This window comes from Pygocentrus nattereri, chromosome 20 (assembly GCF_015220715.1).
Source record: "Pygocentrus nattereri isolate fPygNat1 chromosome 20, fPygNat1.pri, whole genome shotgun sequence".
NCBI classification, from domain to species: Eukaryota; Metazoa; Chordata; class Actinopteri; order Characiformes; family Serrasalmidae; genus Pygocentrus; species Pygocentrus nattereri.
In genome coordinates, this window is record NC_051230.1 from 3601154 (window position 1) to 3614725 (window position 13572).

The following is a 13572-nucleotide window of genomic DNA, read 5'->3' on the forward strand; positions in this document are numbered from 1 at the left end:
CTACAGAGGATCAAAGGTCACAGCCAAAAAAGAGTAGGCGCTATCGCTCAAGGTCACATTGGAGATGTTTACTTACAGGACAAACACCGACACACACCACACCGAACAGCCATCACCTTAACACCACCTCCTCCTACGCTCACCGCTCAGTTGCTTGTTAACACAGATAGCTGATCAGCCAATCACACGGCCGCAGCTCACTGCATTTAGGCATGTAGAGGTGGTCAAGACGACTTGCTGAAGTGCAGACCGAGCATCAGAACGGGGAAGAAAGGGGATTTAAGGGACTTTGAACGTGGCGTGGTTGTTGGTGCCAGACGGGCTGGTCTGAGTATTTCAGAAACTGCTGATCTACTGGGATTTTCACACACAACCATCTCTAGGGTTTACAGAGAACGGTCCGAAAAAGAGGAAATATCCAGTGAGCGGTCAGTTGTGTGGACGAAAATGCCTTGTTGATGTGAGAGGTCAGAGGAGAACGGGCAGACTGGTTCCAGATGATAGAAAGGCAACAGGAGCTCAAATAACCAACCAGAATCTCTGAGGAACGTTTCCAACACCTTGTTGAAAGTCTGGCACGAAGAATGAAGGCAGTTCTGAAGGAAAAAGGGGGTCCAGCCTTTTACTAGCAAGGTGTACCTAATAAAGTGGCCAGTGAGTGTATACCTCTGTACACATGCAGGTCTGAGGGGAAATTCAACATCATAACTATTACATTCAGAATAACGTGAACGTTTGTGCAAATAAGCACTACAGAGGAGCTGCTGCAGTGCAGTAAGGAGGTTGTAGGGGTCAGTTTATGGTTAAAGTGTGAAGTGTCCACTGTGGTTAATGAGCGCCGGAGCTCTGGGGACGAAGCTGTTGGCAGGGCTGGTCGTGCTGGCTTTGAATGTAATAACACGTCGCAGTTTTATACGTATGTAATAACAATACAGGTACCGATAATAAATAACGCTACTTCACAAATATAAACGAACATGGTTTCATTTATTAATAGACAAGCCCTTAATCATTAACTGAACCCTTAACCCTCCACCCCTTAAAACTTCAACCACAGGTTAAAAAATTACGCATGGAGCTTTCAAAGTGTTTTGTCGGTTCTGTAGGTTGGAACTGTTTTAATCTGGTTCTACTACAAAGTCAGGAGATTTTCTCCGTTCTGTAGGTTGGAACTGTTTTAATCTGGTTCTACTACAAAGTCAGGAGATTTTGTCGGTTCTGTAGGTTGGAACTGTTTTAATCTGGTTCTACTACAAAGTCAGGAGATTTTGTCGGTTCAGTAGGTTGGAACTGTTTTAATCTGGTTCTACTACAAAGTCAAGAGATTTTGTCAGTTCTGTAGGTTGGAACTGTTTTTTTCTGGTTCTACTACAAAGTCAGGAGATTTTGTCGGTTCTGTAGGTTGGAACTGTTTTAATCTGGTTCTACTACAAAGTCAGGAGATTCTGTCGGTTCTGTAGGTTGGAACTGTTTTAATCTGGTTCAACTACAAAGTCAGGAGATTTTGTTGGTTCTGTAGGTTGGAACTGTTTTAATCTGGTTCTACTACAAAGTCAGGAGATTTTGTCGGTTCTGTAGCTTGGAACTGTTTTAATCTGGTTCTACTACAAAGTCAGGAGATTTTGTTGGTTCTGTAGGTTGGAACTGTTTTAATCTGGTTCTACTACAAAGTCAGGAGATTTTCTCCGTTCTGTAGGTTGGAACTGTTTTAATCTGGTTCTACTACAAAGTCAGGAGATTCTGTCGGTTCTGTAGGTTGGAACTGTTTTAATCTGGTTCTACTACAAAGTCAGGAGATTTTGTCGGTTCTGTAGGTTGGAACTGTTTTAATCTGGTTCTACTACAAAGTCAGGAGATTTTCTCCGTTCTGTAGGTTGGAACTGTTTTAATCTGGTTCTACTACAAAGTCAGGAGATTTTCTCCGTTCTGTAGGTTGGAACTGTTTTAATCTGGTTCTACTACAAAGTCAGGAGATTCTGTCGGTTCTGTAGGTTGGAACTGTTTTAATCTGGTTCTACTACAAAGTCAGGAGATTTTGTCGGTCCTGTAGGTTGGAACTGTTTTAATCTGGTTCTACTACAAAGTCAGGAGATTTTGTCGGTTCTGTAGGTTGGAACTGTTTTAATCTGGTTCTACTACAAAGTCAGGAGATTTTGTCGGTCCTGTAGGTTGGAACTGTTTTAATCTGGTTCTACTACAAAGTCAGGAGATTCTGTCGGTTCTGTAGGTTGGAACTGTTTTAATCTGGTTCTACTACAAAGTCAGGAGATTCTGTCGGTTCTGTAGGTTGGAACTGTTTTAATCTGGTTCTACTACAAAGTCAGGAGATTTTGTCGGTTCTGTAGGTTGGAACTGTTTTAATCTGGTTCTACTACAAAGTCGGGAGATTTTCTCCGTTCTGTAGGTTGGAACTGTTTTAATCTGGTTCTACTACAAAGTCAGGAGATTTTGTCGGTTCTGTAGGTTGGAACTGTTTTAATCTGGTTCTACTACAAAGTCGGGAGATTTTCTCCGTTCTGTAGGTTGGAACTGTTTTAATCTGGTTCTACTACAAAGTCAGGAGATTTTGTCGGTCCTGTAGGTTGGAACTGTTTTAATCTGGTTCTACTACAAAGTCAGGAGATTCTGTCGGTTCTGTAGGTTGGAACTGTTTTAATCTGGTTCTACTACAAAGTCAGGAGATTCTGTCGGTTCTGTAGGTTGGAACTGTTTTAATCTGGTTCAACTACAAAGTCAAGAGATTTTGTTGGTTCTGTAGGTTGGAACTGTTTTAATCTGGTTCTACTACAAAGTCAGGAGATTTTGTTGGTTCTGTAGGTTGGAACTGTTTTAATCTGGTTCTACTACAAAGTCAGGAGATTTTGTCGGTTCTGTAGGTTGGAACTGTTTTAATCTGGTTCTACTACAAAGTCGGGAGATTTTCTCCGTTCTGTAGGTTGGAACTGTTTTAATCTGGTTCAACTACAAAGTCAAGAGATTTTGTTGGTTCTGTAGGTTGGAACTGTTTTAATCTGGTTCTACTACAAAGTCAGGAGATTTTGTTGGTTCTGTAGGTTGGAACTGTTTTAATCTGGTTCTACTACAAAGTCAGGAGATTTTGTTGGTTCTGTAGGTTGGAACTGTTTTAATCTGGTTCTACTACAAAGTCAGGAGATTTTGTCGGTTCTGTAGGTTGGAACTGTTTTAATCTGGTTCTACTACAAAGTCAGGAGATTTTGTCGGTTCTGTAGGTTGGAACTGTTTTAATCTGGTTCTACTACAAAGTCAGGAGATTTTGTCGGTCCTGTAGGTTGGAACTGTTTTAATCTGGTTCTACTACAAAGTCAGGAGATTCTGTCGGTTCTGTAGGTTGGAACTGTTTTAATCTGGTTCTACTACAAAGTCAGGAGATTCTGTCGGTTCTGTAGGTTGGAACTGTTTTAATCTGGTTCAACTACAAAGTCAAGAGATTTTGTTGGTTCTGTAGGTTGGAACTGTTTTAATCTGGTTCTACTACAAAGTCAGGAGATTTTGTTGGTTCTGTAGGTTGGAACTGTTTTAATCTGGTTCTACTACAAAGTCAGGAGATTTTGTCGGTTCTGTAGGTTGGAACTGTTTTAATCTGGTTCTACTACAAAGTCGGGAGATTTTCTCCGTTCTGTAGGTTGGAACTGTTTTAATCTGGTTCAACTACAAAGTCAAGAGATTTTGTTGGTTCTGTAGGTTGGAACTGTTTTAATCTGGTTCTACTACAAAGTCAGGAGATTTTGTTGGTTCTGTAGGTTGGAACTGTTTTAATCTGGTTCTACTACAAAGTCAGGAGATTTTGTTGGTTCTGTAGGTTGGAACTGTTTTAATCTGGTTCTACTACAAAGTCAGGAGATTTTGTCGGTTCTGTAGGTTGGAACTGTTTTAATCTGGTTCTACTACAAAGTCAGGAGATTTTGTCGGTTCTGTAGGTTGGAACTGTTTTAATCTGGTTCTACTACAAAGTCAGGAGATTTTGTCGGTTCTGTAGGTTGGAACTGTTTTAATCTGGTTCTACTACAAAGTCAGGAGATTTTGTTGGTTCTGTAGGTTGGAACTGTTTTAATCTGGTTCTACTACAAAGTCAGGAGATTTTGTCGGTTCTGTAGGTTGGAACTGTTTTAATCTGGTTCTACTACAAAGTCAGGAGATTCTGTCGGTTCTGTAGGTTGGAACTGTTTTAATCTGGTTCTACTACAAAGTCAAGAGATTTTGTCAGTTCTGTAGGTTGGAACTGTTTTTTTTCTGGTTCTACTACAAAGTCAGGAGTATTTTTGTCCTCAAAATGCACAAAAAACAAGCACACAGACACACAGAGAGGGCCATAGATCACAGTGGTGATTGTGTGTCAGGCACCGAAAGGCTTGTGTACGACAATCGCTAAGCAAGTGTAACACTTCACACCACACAGACGTGTGAAATCCAACACTTCGCCCGCGGCGGTGAGCGCGAGAGTGCTTGTGACCGTCACTGGTGCTGCCAGAGTGAGGTACACTTGATTTATGTTTGACTTTGAGGGAAGGAGGGGGTCTCGATCCCCCCACCCCCCACTGTGTGACTGGATGTAGTGTAGAACATCACTGCTGTCACTTCTGTGGTGCGGGTGGAAAGTTAAGGATCTACACTTTCTGCAGTTTCTCCTCGTCTTGATGAGCCACCGTAATTGTGACTTCCAATGCTTGCTTTGCACTGTGAAACTTTCATGCAACTAGTTCTGTGCAACTTGACAGTTACACGAAGCAATTCAAACCCAAAGTCGCACTTGATTGCTCTGACAGCCACAGCGGGAGCTTATATTTTTAAATACACTGTACATTTATGAAGTCAGTGATGAGGTGTATTTTAATATTTACTGAATTTTTGTGATCTTTGTGTATTTTTTTGTAATTTCAATGAGCTATGAGTTATTTCTTTTTCCAATTCTCTTCCCAATTTAGTCGTATCCAATTCCACCCACCAGTTAGGACTCCCTAAATCATAGGACACCACCAGTGAGACCTGTGAAGAGCAACCACACCTACATCAGTGCGGGCTGAAGCTTAACTGCAGTGAGCTGTAAAGTTAACTTTACAGGAGAAGGAAAAAACATTCTTTACTTGCAACGAAAGTCAATGGAACCAGACGTCTTTCCAAGAAATTTTAGATCATTTCTTTTAACCCATTCATCATGAAATTTCAACACCATGTAAAGAGCAACAGGCAATTTCAAATTACATCAAAAACTGAAAAAAGGAGATACAAGGTTTTTTTTCCTGACAGCAGCAAATTGTAATGCTTTCAAAAGACTTTTAGAAGTGGACAGAGCAGACTACGCTGGGCAGCGTTTGTGAGAGAACTATGGATAAGTCAACAAGCAGCAAACTAACAAAAGCAGCAGCTTGCTGGAGCTCCAGTTCCCCTTGAGATCTTCCACTGTAACAAGAATCCACAAGCTGTATGAACAAGACTAGGGCTACAATCACAGAGGAGCTGAACCACTGACTGCACACACGATATATATGGTATATATTACAAATGTGGTTCATGATCTTAATCATTTTACAGCCCCAATAAAACGACAACATGCTTTTGTTATCAACAAATGCCACTTCTAAGGTAAACGAGCCGATTTAGTCCTGAACTGAGCCGAGTAGGTTAGAGCAGTAAAACAGAAACATCTTCAGCAGAGGAGACCACCAGGACCAGGGCTGGGAAACTCAGCTTTATGGCACTGATGCTGGATCTCTTTATCTTACTGCAGTAAACTAGCCCCCCACCCCCACCTCCACTCTCAGGCCTGCAGCATGCGGTGGGGTCCAGCTGCATGTGTTTGGTAAACACCGTCTGTCCTCTGAGTTTGACTGATAGGAGATAAACTTTACAATGAAGAGGACTCAGACACTCCTCCACACCTGCACACTTCAGAGACATCACACACACACACACACACACACACACACACACACACACACACACACACTCAGAGAACCCACACCAGGACGTGAACAGGGTAAATATTTAAAGATTCTCCTTCTCACCGGCGGCCTGCGGAGATCACAGCCTGTCTGGGGGCTGAAACTTGTGTTAAGCATTCAATTTGCAAACTTCCACCACAAACATGCACGGCTTCAACAAGACACACTGTCAGGAAACATGATTATGAAGGAGATGGAGAGAAAATGACTGTAGATTTCAGGCTAACAGGCATAGATAATAAAAAAAAGACTTGATGCAATGTTAGTAGTTTTGATTTGGTTAGTTCCCTGAACCGTGACAATATAGTAACCTTATAAAAAAAATAAAAGACAATTTTATATACGAAGAACGACGATAAAATAAACGAAGATCGTGATAAAATTGCTGCAAATATGTAAATCACACCTCAACGATGACTTCACATTGAGAACTATAGGGTGCATCAGCAAATACCAGCTTCGAATTTGGCTAACTATTAGAGTAACTGCACATGTTGCGTGCAACTTTGATCGCCACTGAATTGCATTGTGTCACTGTCACGTTGCAGGCAACAAGTTGCATGAAAGTTTTACTTTCATGAAAGTCTCAGGCTAATAGTCACAAATGTGTTGTATAAAAGCCCACCAAAAGGCTGGCCTTACATGGTGAAACTTTCATGCAACTTTAGGAGGAACCCACACGAAACCAAGTCGCATTTAATGTAAAGCGTCCTGTGACTCTTTTGAAACTCAGCAGCAACAGTTGCAAGTGTCTCAATTTCATGAAACAAGTTTCATGAAACAGCCAATCAAAATGCAGATATCGCATGACGTGATCATGTCAAACAACACGCTTTTCAAACCACTGATTTTCACCAGTCAGTGGATAAGAAAATAAAACAAAAGACGATTTATTGAACGGTTAAAAAGAAGCAGGCTTTATGAAATATTTGTAGTTGTTCATGTTGTTTGTTTCCTGAGCCCTGACAACAATTAAGACCTTACAGACCTACATGTAGGTCCAATCCCATTCCACCCCTCGCCCCTGCCACTTGGCCCTACCCCTCTGTTTTGTGCATTCATGTCTAGAGGCAGGGTGTCCTGATTCTTACTGAGATAGAGGGGTGGGGCGAAGTGTTGGGGCTACATGACCCTCCAGACGGAGGTTTTTCAGAGACTCCAAACAGAGAGATATGAGAAAAACAGAAAAACCAGCAAGACGGAGAACAAGAGACCAAAGAAACCCACAAACGTGAGAATTTTGTCTGTTAAAAAAGTTACAATCATTTACAATACAATAATATATTTTGGTAATTTTCTTCATAACAAGCAGAATAAATTCGCTATTAGTGCTACTGTCTTGTTAGTTAACTAACTAACATTCCCGTTCCACCTTAAATGGAGCAGCGATTACGTTTTGGCGCCTCAGGCATTAGGAATGCTGGTGGATCAGGAAAATTCGAACAAGATTCTGGAGAATCTCTGACTTCAGCTTCATATCACTGAAGAATTAGGGGGGGTGGTAATAAATAATTGCCCCCCTCTTTGAAGGCGTCTGATCCCTAAATGTAACTAAAGCCCAGCAGTGAGGAGCTGAACTTTCCCCTCCTCTGCTGTCCCTGCAGACGGGCAGGGTCGCCTACAGAGCGGCGCTGGTAGCTGTTAATGAAGTGATGCTCCTTTATTAGAGGGGCTCATTTCAGAGGGAAGATCTCAACCACTGCCCTGTAGCTCAGGAACAAGGTGTTAGGGTGACCCTCAAAAAGAAGGGGTAGGGGTAAAAAACAAGGGGTATCTTCTAATCCGCTTCACCTTCTGGGTCGCAGGGGTGCTGGAGCCTATCCCAGCTTGGGTGAAAGGCAGGACACACCCTGGACAGGTCGCCAGTCCATCGCAGGGATTTACCTTTACACTCATCACTAATTTCAGTGGACTTCAATGGAGCTAACATTATATATGGCACTGTCATTTCCCACCTGCCTAGACTGAATTGGCTACAGCAGCGAAGTCCAGCTTTAACTGGACACTGAATAATATGTAGTGACTCTAAGCAAAGATCACTTCATGCCTAAAGCTGAATGAGTTGTCAGCAGCAGTCTGTTAACTCTGTCCAGCTTCGCTTCAGGTCAGTTATAGCCTGTCATTGCACATTCAGCCACCCACTGGACATGCAGCATGAACTGCTGCGAAGATGAGCTTCGAGCTACTGTCCATCTGTCACCTGTCAGTGCGGGTGGGTGAGCGAGAGCAGCTAAGGGTTTGTTTACGGTCCCTATCGGCCTCAGCGTGCGTGTAGCGGCAGTAGGTAGCTGGCTAAAGGCCTTTAGGGAGGTTTATAAGACTCTGACAGGCCTCGTCTGACAGCTGAGCTTCAGCAGCAGCCCCGTGGGTCCAGACGCTAAGAGCCTGGAGTCTGCTCCCACAGAGCGAGCGCTGGATCCAGATCGCATTCACTGCTGTCCAAATAAAATGATCTCCAACATGGTGACTTTACAGCTAGAAGGAAAAAACATAGGCACTTTTAAGGTAAGTCAGTGTAACCAGACATAATAATTAAAAAAAAAAAACCTGAAAAATGACAAAAATGGAGGTTTTGATCCAGCAGCACCGGAATGCAAAGCACTTTGTGGATCTGAACTTTTTGCAGACTGAAGTTTGTCAACAAGGCGAAGCTACAAGCAATCAACTGCGCGTCACTGAAAGGGAGGAAACCAGCCTGAACCCACCAAGAGGTTGCTTGTAAGGGAGACACTCCAACTTGGACATGGTTTTCAGGTAGATCAGGCACTAGAGGGCGCTCACGAGAGAATGTAGTTATCGGTCTATCGCACTGATGCAAAAGTGTACGGTGAAAATGTTGTTTATTACAGACACTCCAGATATAAATATGAACTATTCACGGTAAGTAAAAGTTTTAAAACCTTTTTTTCCCCAGTTAATCAACCAGATCTGTTCTCTGACAAGGTTTAGGTGAATAAACAAACATCGCGTCCCACCTGACTGAGATGCTTATGCTGTGACTTTTCATCAAAAATGTAAATAAAGTCAAACTTCTTAATCAATCACATTAAATGTTAGTCAGGCTGTTCGCTTCACAAAGCAGCTAACAGATCAATTTTAGAAGCAAACAAACTGTTTTCAGCTTGACAGCTTTCACATCCCTTCATCAGCAAACCCTGATATGAAAGCCTCAGGGAGCTTCATCGGCTAATGCTTTGGCCTTGAAGGGGAATTTCACTTTTCTTCCAGTTTTTTCTAAGTTTCTCATTGCGACGTAAAGAAAACACTGCAGAGTGATTTTATGTGAAACGGTTCATTGCAGAGAACCTAGGGAGTAGTTGGGAGTTAGGAGCCTTGCTCAAGGACTCCTCAATCATGTACTGCCAGCTCAGGGGATCGATCGGGCGACCTTCCGGTCACAAGGCTGGTTCCCTAACCTCCCTAACCGCCGTCCCCAAACTGTTCCCACAAAGTTGGGAGCATGAAATTGTCCAAAATCTCTTGGTGCTGAAGCTTTAAGAGTTCCTTTCACTGGAACTAAGGGGCCGAGCCCAACTCCTGAAAAACACCCCCACACCATGATCCCCCCTCCACCAAACTTTAAACTCGGCACAATGCAGTCAGACAAGTACCGTCTCCTGGCAACCGCCAAACCCAGACTCGTCCATCGGATTTCCAGACGGAGAAGCGTGATTGGTCACTCCAGAGAACACGTCTCCACTGCTCTAGAGTCCAGTGGCGGCGCTTTACTCCACTGCATTCCACACTTTGCATTGCGCTTGGTGATGTAAGGCTTGGATGCAGCTGCTCGGCCATGGAAACCCATTCCATGAAGCTCTCTACGCTGTTCTTGAGCTGATCTGAAGGCCACATGAAGTTTGGAAGTTTTTTTTTTTATCTTTTGTACTAGCAGGAAAGTTCATTAAACCAGTGAACAACTGAATGTTGTTCATCTTTAGTTAGCAAATGCATCAAACAACCTCAAGCTAAATTTAAAAGCTAATACACATATAAAATTTAATCCGAATAATCGAATCAGTCGTTGGTTGCAGCCCTAGTTCTAGTAGAAGCACAACCTCACGAATGCACTGCAATGTTTGCTTATCAAATAAAAGGCCAGGAACTGTACTAAACAGCTTCAGACCTTCTCAGAGCATCCAGCTTCAGCGGCTGCCCATCACGTTGGAATGCCCAGAGTTAGCCAGTCGGGCAAAGCTGGTCCGAGATTCCACACAGACAGACGATGACTAAGAGCGCGGATGGGAGAGAGCTGAGCGTTTCCACAGGAAAGAGGAAGCCCACTGTCACACACACAATGCGGACAGTTAGATGGATGTGAGATCTGTTTGGTGTGCTGAGGCTCTTTCTATTGAACTGAAAGGAGACGGTGGACCGCAGGGAGTGCACAGCGCACAGTGGCTAGGCTACTACGGGAATAAACACGGGCGGCGCTCCGTCTTCACGGCGCTTTGAGAGCGTTTCTTTGTGTCTTGACATTTGTGCAAGAGGCTCTGTCAGGCTGGACTACTGTTACTGTAAAATAACATGAGGAAGTGGACTGGAGGGTGGGCTGACATTCCTCAGCAGCCCACATGAAAGGACGCCCGGCTATGAAGAGCTGGAGCGCACATCTGCAGCTCTTCTAAACAGGTAATAGTGAAGTGATTACACCCAGAGACGTCTCTGACGTCTCTCTCGTCTCTCTGCCGCGCTCAGCAGCTCACCCTACCGCATAGTTTAGTGTTTCTCTGCTTCTGTTTTCAACCTCACGGAGGGCTTGTTAATGAGCTGAAGGAATCAGGTGTGATAGAGCAGGAGGACGCTGGAATGGTCAGTGCAAGGGTCAGGTTAGGAAACACTAGGTTAGCCTACAAGCAGAAGAAGCTGTTAATCATCAGCCTGTCCAGCAGAACTGCTGCAGGTCAACACCGCATCACTACACAGGTTATTACGTCTCAGTACCGCATATATATTGTCCCTCTGCTTCAACATCCCCATTGGCTTAGTAACGAACCAAAGAGTTGAATCAGATGTGGGGAGCTCAGCAGCGCTCAGGGGGAACTCCATGAGCAGGATTGGGAAGCACTTCAGAAAAGGCTGCCTTTCAAAGTGAGGGCCAGATTTACCGCAGGCCACAGAGCCACTTCACAGTTACATGTCAAGCAGACCTCATAACAGCTTGTTCATGTGTTCCTAACTCCAGAAGCAGGACTGGGAAACCCGCAAGGCCAGTACGAATGTGCAGTAATGTAATGTGCTGTAATGTAATGTGCAGTAATGTAATGTGCAGTAATGTAATGTAATGTGTAGTAATGTAATGTGCAGTAATGTAATGTATTGTGTAGTAACGTAAAGTGCTGTAATGTAATGTGCAGTAATGTAATGTGTAGTATTGTAATGTAATGTGTAGTAATGTAATGTGCAGTAATGTAATGTGTAGTATTGTAATGTAATGTGTAGTAATGTAATGTGCAGTAATGTATTGTGCAGTAATGTAATGTATTGTGTAGTAACGTAAAGTGCTGTAATGTAATGTGTAGTATTGTAATGTGCAGTAATGTAATGTAATGTGCAGTAATGTATTGTGCAGTAATGTAATGTGCAGTAATGTAATGTGCAGTAATGTAATGTGTAGTATTGTAATGTGCAGTAATGTAATGTGCAGTAATGTATTGTGCAGTAATGTAATGTAATGTGTAGTAACGTAAAGTGCTGTAATGTAATGTGTAGTAATGTAATGTGCAGTAATGTAATGTGCAGTAATGTAATGTGCAGTAATGTAATGTACTGTACTGTTTAATAATGTAATGTAATGTGCAGTAATGTAATGTAAAGTAATGTAATGTAATGTGTAGTAATGTAATGTGCAGTAATGTAATGTGTAGTAATGTAATGTGCAGTAATGTAATGTGCAGTAATGTAATGTAATGTGTAGTAAAGTAATGAGCAGTAATGTAATGTGTAGTAATGTAATGTGCAGTAATGTAATGTACTGTAATGTTTAATAATGTAATGTAATGTGCAGTAATGTAATGTGTAGTAATGTAGTGTAGTGTAGTAATGTAATGTGTAGTAATGTAATGTAATGTGCAGTGTAGTAATGTAATGTAATGTAATGATGTAGTGTGCACTGATGTAATTACTGTAGAAGTCCAATACAGCTGCAGGTCAAGAACCACAGTACTGAACTTTACTACACCCTGCATTAGCGCTGCTCCTCAGTCTGCTAACCGTACGAACAGCTGGGTAATGAGCTGATCGTCCGAGTCAAGTGTTATTCCTTAACTGCCCCCTTTAACTTATAACTGCCTTCCTTTTTTGTAACTGCCTCCTTTACCCTGGCTCTTCATACCTCCTACCATAATGCCCCACTTTCCCCTCTATCTAACCTTTCTCCTCTGTCTGCCTCCTTTACTCCATAACTAAATTCTTTCCTCTCTCCATGCCCCCTTTAGCACATAACTACCCTATTTCCCCTCTGTCTGCCCCCTTTACCCCATAACTACCCTCTGTCCCCTCTATCTGATCCTTTTTACCTCATAACTACTCTCTGTCTCCTCTATCTGCCCCCTTTACCTCAGAACTCCCCTCAATCTGCCCCCTTTTCCTCAGAACTCCCCTCTGTCTCCTCTATCTGCCCCCTTTACCTCAGAACTCCCCTCTGTCCACCCCCTTTACCCCATAACTACCCTCCGTCTCCTCTATCTGCCCCCTTTACCTCAGAACTCCCCTCTGTCTCCTCTATCTGCCCCCTTTACCTCAGAACTCCCCTCTGTCTCCTCTATCTGATCCTTTTTACCTCATAACTACCCACTTTTCCCTTTATCTGCCCCTCCGTATCTGCCCCGGGTGGTCCTACCTCCTGTGCTCGGTGTTGCTCGCGCCGCTGTACCGGTACGGTCCGGAGCTCCATGTGGCGCGCGCGACTCCAACCAACAGCAACAGCAACAGCAGCGGCGCGCGGACACTCCACCGGTGCCGGGGTCCCATCTCACTCGCTCGCGCACTCTCTCTCTCTCTCCCTCTCTCTCTCTCTCTCGCGCAGAGCCCTCGATCTACGCACGAGCTTCAGTCACGGTCACGCGCTCGCGGAACACTTAGCTGAAGTCCATTTAGGTAGAGACGAACTTTCGCGAGCGAAGGGCAGAACCGAGGAGCGGCGCGCGCTCAGTGCTCCCGAAACTTCCTGAAAGACCAGCGAAACTTCAGCACGAGCGGAGAAACACACTGCTCCACTGCCCCATCAGCAGCACGCGGGCTCCGTCCCGTCCGCACGAGCGCGACCACAGCCAGGAGAGCGGCGGCTTTATAGGCTCGCGAGACTGACTGCAGCACAGAGCCAGGCTGTGGAGCGTTTTACCCAGCCCACCTCTCTCTCACACACACACGCACGCGCGCGCGCGCGCGCAAACAGACACACACACACACACACGCACACACGCACGCGCGCACCTCGCTGGATCACATTTCAGCTCAGACTGAAAAAAAAACACTCAGAACAGAACCGGAGAATCTGCAGCTGCGCGCTGTTACACACGACATACAGACTGGACGTCAAACTGGTGTACATTAAATATATATGTAAAACGGACAGCTCCGGTCCTAAAAGCTCATTGGCTGAGCCGCGTTAGAA

At 43.9% G+C, this 13572-nt stretch overlaps 1 protein-coding gene across 4 annotated transcripts in view; it reads right to left on the bottom strand.

The window, feature by feature from the left end:
• The window catches only part of emid1 (EMI domain containing 1), a 164471-nt gene extending 151171 nt beyond the window's left edge, over positions 1–13300 (bottom strand). For 3 of the 4 annotated variants that reach the window (XM_037531663.1, XM_037531662.1, XM_037531660.1), the window contains exon 1: positions 12799–13298. In XM_037531663.1, the coding sequence (XP_037387560.1) occupies positions 12799–12929 (131 nt within the window). In that variant the 5' untranslated portion in view covers positions 12930–13298. Of the gene's footprint in view, positions 1–12798 lie in introns of all 4 variants that reach the window. The other variant, XM_037531661.1, reaches the window with a different exon arrangement.
• Positions 13301–13572: the final 272 nt, after the last annotated feature.